At 38.9% G+C, this 11,317-nt stretch overlaps 1 protein-coding gene across 7 annotated transcripts in view; it reads right to left on the bottom strand.

The window, feature by feature from the left end:
* Positions 1-6: 6 nt before the first annotated feature.
* LOC141570137 (uncharacterized) overlaps positions 7-11,317 on the bottom strand; it is a 142,932-nt gene continuing 131,621 nt past the window's right edge. For 6 of the 7 annotated variants that reach the window (XM_074325997.1, XM_074325995.1, XM_074325998.1 and 3 more), the window contains 5 exons: positions 10,533-10,712; positions 9,839-9,872; positions 7,280-7,352; positions 739-867; positions 7-454 (listed from right to left, as the gene is read on the bottom strand). In XM_074325997.1, the coding sequence (XP_074182098.1) occupies positions 775-867; positions 7,280-7,352; positions 9,839-9,872; positions 10,533-10,712 (380 nt within the window). In that variant the 3' untranslated portion in view covers positions 7-454; positions 739-774. Of the gene's footprint in view, positions 455-738; positions 868-2,978; positions 3,457-7,279; positions 7,353-9,838; positions 9,873-10,532; positions 10,713-11,317 lie in introns of those variants that run through there. The other variant, XM_074326001.1, reaches the window with a different exon arrangement.

The following is an 11,317-nucleotide window of genomic DNA, read 5'->3' as shown; positions in this document are numbered from 1 at the left end:
GAAACTCATTAGGACATTTCCACATCTACAAAAACCACAGAGTCATGCATTTGGGTATAGGTCGAGCTGGAATAATTCTTTACCTTTTAGGTAAACTTCACTTCAGATCCCAAACTGACTCCTTAAGACTTGGAAGCCTACGTGTTTTATACTATTCTGCACTGACTTCCTAAAGTGAAACTTGCAAGTTAGCAGAATTGTACTACGCTGTCTTATTAGATTAACCACATAGCTAGTTTATTAATTATAGGATAAACCATCAAAAAATGATTTGTATGGGGAAATGCAGAGGTGAGAAAGTAAAGTCAAAGCACACCCTTTTCGTTTTAACATCACAGAATGGTGATTTTGTAAATAACATTGATAATAATAATAATTCTGAAAGACAGTACCTCAGAATCCCAAGGTGATTCTTCATCTTCATCTTGTCCTAATCCTAATGATGACTTTTTAACTATAAAATGGAGTCACAGGTACATTAATGTGAACGTATATTACTGTGCATTTTAAATACACATTCAGTCATGCTTATTTCCATAAAAGTAATAGCAGAAAAGAATTTCAGGGGGTGGAAGCGTTTGCAAGAAGAAGCAGTTGTTAATAGTGGGGATACTTTTGCAAAAAAAGATAGGAAAGAATGCTTAAAAGAAGTGAATATCACATGTGGGTCGACACATGTTAGATTTGTTTATAGCAGAGCTTAAGCTAGAAAGAATTCATAGATAGTCACTAAATTACCACGTATATTATCCTGGTGTGCACTGTCAACACAAGTCAAATTATCATTGCTTGTTTGGTCTTGTGGAGCACTTTCAATAATAGCCACACGATTTTCTCTTTTTCCAATTGCGGCTTGGTTGCTTCTTTCTAGTAAAGAAAACAAAAAGAAAGAAAAACCCAACTTCAGAAAACATCATATTCATTTACTCGTTCACTCACTCACTCAGTCCATCCATCGGTGGGACAAGAAAACTTTACTGTAGGCAACAAATCATAGGCACAGACCCAGGGGAAGCTGGAAATACAAATGAAACATTTTGTCCTACATTCTAGTAGGAGTAGAGATATTATAATACATGAAAAAATAAGAACAGAAAAGTACCGCCGCTACTTGTACACCTGAAGTGAATAAAGTACAGTTAGATCATAAAAGAGACAACAATCAGTTGTACCAGGGAAGCTCAGCAGATGCGGCAAAGATAGGGCTGCATCTTGAAAGATATACGAGGTGCTGAGGGAAACCATGAAGGGGAGTCCAGAAGGTCAGAGGTAGCAAAGGACTGAGGATGAAACAACATGTTGCAAGTGAGGGCCGCAAAGGGATGGGGTAAGCCTGGAACACTGAAAATGGAATGGGGAGACAACTGCCGTTTCAGAACCAAATCAAAGAAGGCACGTGTCATGCTAGCATATGAATTTTACCCTCACATAATGGGGAGTCACCCAGTAAGCAGAGGTGTTGCATCATCACAATTCTGTTTTAAGACAGTCAATAAGGCCGCAACTTATGCTATTGAGGACCTCCGTTTCTTTCTAGTATCCTATGTATCATCCTGTCTTGCGTCACAGCATAGCCTTTCCCAGGGGCCTCCAAACCCACAAAGGCAGCTACCAAAAGTAGGTCACTTTCTGGCTTCCACTGGGTGCTCCGGGTTGGGCACAAGCAGCAGCTGACCTGGGCCTGCCCCACAGCCCCTCCCAAGAGGCCCCAAATCCAACACACCTGGTGATCAGCTTCAGCAACACCAGAACGACACCCAATTAGCTCCACAAATGGCACGCCCAAGCCATGGACTGAGCAGACACCGGAGCCCTGCTACAGCCGATCCCACTCTGTGACGTCAGCCCACACACATCAGCTCATCTACTGTAGTCACAGCCAGTCGTCCTGAGCGTCCATTCCACACACTGATGCGCCAACAGCAATATGGCTCAAGTACAACAGGAGGGCACACACCACCCACACGAGCTTCTGGAACTCCTGGCTCCGGTGACCAGGGAGGTTGTACCACCCGACACACAGGACACCTGTTATATGAGCCAATGCTGCCAAGATGAGGAGAATTAGCAGATCTACATAATACATAGAAACACACACAGAGAGGCAGTGAACAAACAAGGGAGAAAGAAACATTTCCCTAATGAAAGAACAGGACAAAACTCTAGAAAAAGAGGTAAACCAAATGGACACATACCAGATACAGAGTTTAAAACACTAGTTATAAGGATGTGAGATGAAATTAGGGGAAGAATCCATAAAGTAAGTAAAACTTCAACAGAGAGACAGCAAATATAAAAAAGACATAGAAATCCTTAAAAAAAGTCTGAAATGAAAAATACAGTATTTAAATGAATAATTTATAGATGGAATCAGCAGCACATTTGGTGAAGCAGAGGTTCCAATAGTGATTTGGTAGACAAGGTAGCAGAAAACACCCAATCAGAACAGAAAAAAAATGAACATAAATAAAAAATAAATAAAACAGAAAATACTTTCAGGGATGTCTGGGACAATATCAAGTGTAACAACATTCGTAAGGCTATCGAAAGGAGAAGAAGGAGAGAGAGCGAATTGAAAACCTAGTGGTTGTTGAGTTTCATGAGTTCTTTGAATATTTTGGAGATTAGTCCTTATCGGAGGCACTGTTTGCAGAAATCTTCTGCCATTCAGTTGGTTGCCTCTTTATTTTGTCGATGGTTTCTTTTGCTGTGCAGAAGCTTTTAAGTTTCATATAGTGCCATTCGCTTTATTTTAGCTTTTACTTCCCTTGCCTTTGGAGTCAAATTCATAAAATGCTCTTTGAACCCAAGGTCCATAAGTTTAGTACCTATGTTTTTTTCTATGCAGTTTATTGTGTCAGGTCTTATGCTTAAGTCTTTGATCCATTTTGAATTAATTTTGGTACATGGTGACAGATAGCAGTGCAGTTTCATTCTTTCCCACGTGGCTATCCAATTCTCCCAGCACCACTTATTGAAGAGGCTGTCTTTCCTCTATTGGATGTTTTTAGCTTCTTTGTCAAAATTGTCTGTCCACATTTAAGTGGTTTTATTTCTGCGTTCTCAAGTCTATTCCGTTGGTCTCTGTGTCTGTTTTCCTGCCAAGACCATGCTGTTTTGATGATTGTAGCCCTGTAGTACAAGCTAAAGTCAGGGCGTGTCTTACCTCTAGTATTGTTCTTTTTTCTTAAGATTGCTTTGGCTATTCGGGGTCTTTTGTGGTTCCAAACAAATCTGATGATATTTTTGTTCTATTTCTTTAAAAATGCCATTGGGATTTTGATGGGGATTGCATTAAATCTGTATATTGCTTTGGGTAATATGGCCATTTTAACTATGTTGATTCTTCCAATCCATGAGCACGGAATGTCTTTCCATTTCTTTGTGCCTTCTTCAATTTCTTTCAGTCCGAATGGCTATCATCAGCAAGTCAAACACTAACAAGTGTTGGAGAGGCTGTGGAGAAAAGGAACCCTCATACACTGTTGGTGGGAATGCAGACTGATGCAGCCGTTATGGAAGGCAGTGTGGAGGTTCCTCAAAAATTATGAATAGAATTACAGACCCAGGAATCCCTCTCCTGGGTATCTACCCCAAAAATCTGAGAACATTTATACATAAAGACACGTGTGCCCCAGTGTTCACTGCAGCTTTGTTTACGGTGGCTAAGGCATGGAAACAACCAAAATGTCCTTCAATAGATGAATGGATAAAGAAGTTGTGGTATATATACACAATGGAATACTATTCAGCGGTAAGAAAAGATGATATAGGAACATTTGTGACAACATGGATGGATCTTGAGAGTATAATGTTAAGCGAATAAGTCAGACAGAAAAAGCAGAGAACCATATGATTTCACTGATATGTGGTATATAAACCAAAAACAACAAAAGAACAAGAAAAACAAATGAGAAACAAAAACTCATAGACACAGACAATAGTTTAGTGGTTACCAGAGGGTAAGGGGGTGGGGGTTGGGAGGAGAGGGTAAGGGGGATCAAATATATGCTGATGGAAGGAGAACTGACTCTGGGTGGTGAACACACAATGGGATTTATACATGATGTAATACGGAATTGTACTCCTGAAATCCATGTAATTTTACTGACAATTGTCACCGCAATAAATTAAAAAAAGAAAGAAAACCTATCAGAATACATAATGATGGAAACCTTTCCTAACCTGGAGAAGGAAATAGACACACAAGCGTAGGAAACACAAAAGTTCCAAACAAAATGAACCCAAATAGGCCCACACCAAAACATATCATAATTAAAATTCCAAAGGGTTAGGACACGGAGAGAATATTAAAACCATCAAGAGAAAAGTAGTTAGTCACGTACAATGGAGATCGCATAAGACTGTCAGGTGATCTCTCAAGAGAAAATCTGCAAGTCAGAAGAGATTGGCAAGAAATATTGAAAGTGATGAAAAGCTATAATCTACAACCAAGATTACTATTACTGTATCTGGCAAGGCTCTCATTTAGAATCAATGGAGAGGTAAAAACTTGCCAGAGAAAAAGATGATGGCGTTCAGCACCAACAAACCAATATTACAAGAAATGTGAAACGACAACTTGAAAAAAGAACAAGACACAGAAGAAGAAGGAGAAGGAGGAGGAGGAGGAGAAAGAGGAGGAAGAGAAAGAGAAGAAGGAGAAGAAGGAAGAAAAGAAAGAGGAGGAGGAGGAGAAACAGGAGAATGAGGACGAAGAGGAGGAGAAGAAATATGGATAATAAAATGGCAATAATTACATACGTATAACAATTACTTTAAATACAAATACGTTACATGCTCCAGTGAGGACCTAACGTGGCTGAATGGATAGGACTTCAAGACCCATATATATGACATCAAACTGAAACAGTTTTGCACAGCAATAGAAACCATCAACAAAATGAAAACACGACGAATGGGAGAAGATATTTGCCAATCATATATCAGAGAAAGGGTTGATATCCAAAACATATAAGGAACTCAGAAAACGTAACACCGAAAGACAAACAATGCAATTACAAAATCAGAAGAGTACCTGAATAGACTTTTCTCCAAAGAGCTCACACAGATAGCCAAGAGACATACGACACCATGCTCAGTGCACTAATCATTAGAGCAATGCAAATTAAATACACAATCAGCTATCACCTCACAACTGTCTGAATCGCCATCATCAATAAATCAACAAACAACAAGTGTTGGTGAGGATGTGAAGGGAACCCCCGTGCACTGTTGGTATGACCGCAAATCCGGCCAGCCACAATGGAAAACAATATGGAAGTTCCTCAAGAATTTGAAAATAGAACTACCATGTGGCACAGCAATCCCACTTCTGAGTTTTTCTCCGCAGAAATCCAAAACACTCCTTTGAAAACATGTATGCATCTGTATGGTCCTTGTCGCATTATTTACAATACTCCAGATAAAGAAGCAACCGAAGTATCCATCGTCTTGGATAAACAAGAAGTGCTACATATATACAACAACATACTACTTGGCTGTAACAAAGAATAAAATCTTACCATTTGTGACAACGTGCGTGCACCTACAGGGTATTATTCGAAGTGAAATAAGTTAGACAGAGAAACGCAAATACCACATGGTTTCACTTATCGGTGATATGTAAAAATAAATAAAAACATAAATGAACATAGAAAAAAGAAACAAACTCATAGATGCAGAGAACTAACTGATCATTGCCCAGAGGGAAGAGTGTTGGGGAGCAACTTGAAAAGGTAAAAGGATTAAGAAGTACACATTGGCAGTCATAAAACAGTCATGTAGCTGTCAAGGACAGCACACAGAATACAGGAAATAACATTGTAATAACTAAGTATGGTGTCAGGGATTCCACACTAATCGGAGCACCAGTTTACACATTATATAAATGCCTAACCACTATGCTGTACACCTGAGGCTGACATCATATTGAATGTCAACTGTAACAGAAATGAAACATTTTACATTTAAAAAACAAAACTAAAAACTTTCTGAAGCTTGATATTTTATTACACGATTTTTAAGAATCTCTGCTTTTGACCAGAGTAAAGAAAGCATCCTGTCTTTTGCAGACACGGATCCTTTCTTTACTTTGGTCAATGCGCCATGGACAATGGGCATAGGACCTCACGGACACGTTTTATAGGGAGCAGACAAGAGTATCATGAGCTTTGGAGCCAAGTGCATTTTGGATCAAACCCTCAACGTTCTCCTGGCTACAACATGCTACCTAGACTGACTTGGTCTCCACTTCCTTATCTCTGAAGATGAGGATTCCCTTCTTTGCCAAGGCTATTCTGAGAAGTAAATGAGATCGTGCTTGTTACAGAATAGGTACTCAACAAGTGTTGATTTCACGATGCAGTATGTCAGAATATCAGTTGAAAGAAAATCTGTGTCACTATTGCATATATATGGGCCGAGGAGCCCACGGATCAAATACCATGTAATCAAATCGCCATTAAAACACAAAACTTGAAAAAAAAAAGATCTCTGTTTTTCAAATTGGTTATTATTTTATGCAAAACATGTACTCTTCAATTAGATGAACACATTTAAATATACTCACAATGCAATGATTTAGAACATACTGGAATCTCTCTGTAATATGGGTTTTGAGATAGAGAACGTGAATTCTAAACTTTCAAAAATTCTACTACTATTTTAGTCTAAATGATGAACATAGGATACCGGAAACTAATATAAAATAATATGGAATGTCAACGGAATGTAAGTGAAAAAAACAAACAAAATGGAGAAAACACTCCTTCCTAACAAGCATACCATACCAACATACAAAGTGTAATAAAATAAAACTATATGTCATATGCTATCTAGTTTTAAAACTGAAAGGTACCAGGAAGAGTTCATGACTATTACAATGAGTACCTGAATCCATTCAAGATTTCATTCAGGCACAAGTATGATAAAAGTCATGCTGGTATAACGTAAAAGTCACATTAAGAATCCTTACCGTTACCCAAATTGCATAGCTCCGTCACTGTGGGAAAACTCCCTATCGAATTTTACTATCACTATACATTTCCCAGCCCTTCTTTTTCTCAGCCCCCATCTTTGATACTTACTGAAGTTAAAAAAACAACAACAAAACAATGCAGCATCAAATGGTCACATGTTATAAAATGGTTCATGCTGAGGAATTTTCCATGACAAACATAGAACAATGATAGGTAGACCACAACTAAATTTTACAAGTCATTGCTACACAAAACTAAATTCAGAGCAAAACAGTTAATTTCACACAGGAGCCTTTTACCTTGGTATTAACATCGAAGAGCCATTCCTCTGATATAGGCCATGAATCTTTATTGCCAGTTTCGCGGGAAAGACTTTAGGGTAAAGATAACAAAAACAAGTGAATTCATTTCTTGACAAAAGCAACAACAACAACAAAAGGAGTAAAAGGTCAGCTATCTGCATATGAAATATAGTCTCTTGATATAATTAAAAATTAGATGATATGCTAGAAAAGCTCTTAGCTACCTATTTCTGCCTCCACCACTCCCAACTCATGCAATATTTAATGAAGATACACTCTAAGTTTCCGTAACAGAGAATGACAGCCAATATGTTGGCAACACCTGAGAGTATGTTGTTTTCACCAAAAGTCCTGAAGGCTGAATTCAAAACGCAAATAATAGCTGACATAAATGGAACCTGAACTGGGACAAAAGCAGTGAGCTAAATCAAGTTAGAAAGATACACTGACCCTTCTCCATGGTCTGTCCCTGGTTCAAAGATTAATCTGTGTGAGAAAAATGGCAGTCTTGCTTCTTTAACGTAGAAAGCAGTTATTAAATCGCGCCATTCATTCCTTTCACCCTGAAACACTACAATCAGTTCCCTGAAATGTGTGAAATGTTTGCAAGTTACACGTACAACAGTCAAAGAACAAATATGTATGTTCTTAGCCTCCCACTCCCAGACCACTTGTCCTCACAGCTTCCTGGCAATCTCCAACCTTGAAAACTTCAGCCTAAGAAGGCATAGACTCCTGAAACAAGGATGGGCTCAAATGACCCACAGTAGGAGTTGTCCATTTCCCTGTTCCTGGAAAATAAGCTAAGTGGAGCCTCAGTCATCCACTCCCAACACAGTCATGTTACCACCTACCCAACTCCATTACTGTTTTCACAATCAGTCCTATCTCTGCCCAACCCTCCATATCCATGGGAAGGACATCAGTGCATCGGGAAAAGAGGTGGAGGTGACAGAACACGTGCGATGGGCCATGGGTCTATAGAGTTCAGCTATCTGCACTGCCTTTCGACTCGAGCGGACCCGGTCTGCAATGGGTGCTGGTGGATGATACCATATTCCTACTTGCTATAAAGAGAATGTTTCCAGAGGCTGAAAGGTTTAATATGTTTTCATACAAATCTTAAAGAATGCTGGTTCCTCCAATTCAACAAACAAAAAAGCAGCAACCTGTTCAGGACGCCTTGAACCCCTTACTTTAATCTGCTTTTTTAGACAACTACCAACATCCTCTTTCCTTCTTTCTTGTAATTTCTCTTTATCTTGTCATACCCTACTATTCTGATCTCTTTTCCCCTATCTGATCTCTGATCTCTATTCTAAAATCCTTATTCCTACTCCAACCCAGTGTTGGTCCTATTGAAACTTGGATTCCGCTGCTAATTCCATTCCTTTCCATAATTAAAACACTCACCCAAAGGATGATAAAGAAGGAAGCGTACTGGACTTAGAAACCTACACTTCATCTCATTTCATCACTCACTGTACTCAAGTAAGTCACATAATCTCTTTGAGTTCAAACTCCTCATGAGATCAACCACTTGACCAAAACATTAATGGCAGCATGAAGTACTAGGGGGTGTTTTGAATTAATTAATTGCTAACATTCCTTCAACACCTGGAATTCTATGGACTTTCGATTCTCTCTAGAAAAACGGAGAACACTTAGCTGGCAGAAGTGGAAAAACAACAACAGAACAACAGCAACAAAAACCCTGAGAAAAGCAGTGAAAAAGATAAAAAATCATGGAAAGTCATCGAAGAAAGAAGAGAGACTCTGGAAAAAAAGAAAAAAACTTCCTAGAACAAGGGAAAGGTATTAGCCAGAAGAGAAACACAGGCTGAGACATCAGTAAGTAGAGAAATCAATTGGAAATATCATCTCAATTTGTGCTGCAGTAACACAACATGATCTATACATAGATGTTCTTCACTTACAGAACAACGATTCGTCCCAAGAAGGCTACATCGCATTATACCTGAAAACACTTGCCTGATTAGGTCTTGCTTATGCACAACCTGTGGTTCTGTGGCCACAGCGAACTGAGATCTGCCTTAAACACTGATGGTGAAAACAAGGTTCTCGTGACTGCTGCAATTGTGGAGTACATTAACACAAGAGCTTGCGCACACTGGGCTTGGGAGGACACTTCTCAATCAGTGTTAACACGTCACTAAACGGGACTCTCTGAGTCCACCTGACTTGCACCTGAACCTTGAATCCAGACCCGTCCAGGCACTTCTCAGTACAGGCTGAGGGACAAGAGAAGGGACTTGGGAAGCCAAGCAGGTCAAGGTCACATCACGGTCAGCCACTTGTAACTATGGTACCAGGGGTCAATTAATCCACCTCCCGGAACCACACACGTGTAATGAATACAAACTAGGCCGAACAGCACAGCTACTTTGCAAAGTTACTGTGCCGACGACCTGAGAGAACCAGTGTTAGGCACATAGTACAGGGCCTAATCCAGAGCAGAACACTCATTAAAGCTTACTGGCTTCTCTCTGCAGTCTCTTAGTTAACATGCAATTTTAGAAATCCATAAAATCCTACCTGCTCGCAGGGTCACATTTAGAACACTCATCCACTGTTAAAGAAAAAATTCAAATACATTGTAAATACACAACAGAAAAACACAGAACTTTGAAAGCGTCAGATTGAAGTGATATAAAAATACTTCTTTGGGGCAACCCCTGAAGGCTATAGTAGGGTGAATATTAATGATACAAGTGGTGGGCAATTTATACGTGAAGCGCTTTTACTTCCCCTGCTATACATCTGTGTGTATATAAAAATATATATATATATATATATATATATATATATATATATATATATACACACATACATACATACACATATACACGTATATGTATGTATGTATGTACCTATATATGTGTATAGTTATACATACATACTCCCCAGTGTACGCTAAATACTAGTCTAAATGGAATCATACTTTCTCCTTATTCCCTTTCTTATTTCCTTATGTTACCGTGATTGAGGAAGAATGCCAATGTCTCGCTAAAAGGTATTCTATTTGGCTGTAACTTGCCTAAACAGAGTAAACATAAAGCACATTTTGCTACAAAATGACTGTAGGAAATTCAGAACTACGATCAACCTACACAGAGGTAGGCTAGGGTTGAACTCTCTGTTTTTGTATTTCCTTCTTTGCTTTCTCTGTTATCTTGTAGCTGTGATTCACGCAATTCATGTTGCGTAGAAGTACGTAAGAAAAACACACCTCCAATCTGAGTCTTTCGTTTGTCTATTACGGTCATCTGTCCAAACTCTGTGGATGCTGACAGAGGTTTGCTCCTTGAGTGTGTGGCAAATGGCCGTTTATCACCAAATTTCGAATCCCCGGATCTTTGAGAAGTTCCATGATTGAAAGTCAAAGAAGTAGCATTCCAGCTGGAAGAATCTGAAAATACAGTTTTCATTTATTAGGAGGTGAAAATAACACAAAGTCGACCATCGTGTAAAACTTCCTTCCTCAGAGAAGCAGCCCCACACCCTCTTTCTCCCAAACACACTACTCCTTCAGAGTACATGTTATTTTAGGTGTCCTATACTTGCCATTCACGTAGGTAAGTTTAATTAACTATTGTCACTCAGCAATTTCTGTTATATAATGTGTTTCCGATTAAAGCTTCCCTTCTCAATAGTTAAAATGGTGTGGGGTGTGAATTTTTTTGTCAATATCAAAAGTTATGTATTTTAAATTGTTCGGTTTTTATTTCTAAGATTGTAACTATCTATGGAGACTACTGACTTAAAAATGTTCTTTGGAATTCTCAAAAATTTTTAATAGCATCAAAGCATCCCAAGGCACAAAAGCTTCAGAATTCCTGTTTGCAAAGATTGTGTCTGTCAAATACTCATTAACATTAATTACTTCTCCCATTTTTAATAATCGAAGACACCATAGGCGCACGTACACACACAGCCAGTGTTTGCTCGGTAGAATATCTGGATGTCTTAAGACCATCAGTGTTAAAACACTAAGAGGAGAAGTAAAGTTAAAGC

This window comes from Rhinolophus sinicus, linkage group LG02, assembly GCF_036562045.2.
Source record: "Rhinolophus sinicus isolate RSC01 linkage group LG02, ASM3656204v1, whole genome shotgun sequence".
NCBI classification, from domain to species: Eukaryota; Metazoa; Chordata; class Mammalia; order Chiroptera; family Rhinolophidae; genus Rhinolophus; species Rhinolophus sinicus.
Note: the sequence above shows the minus strand (reverse complement) of the source record. Positions and strands in the feature narration are given on the sequence as shown.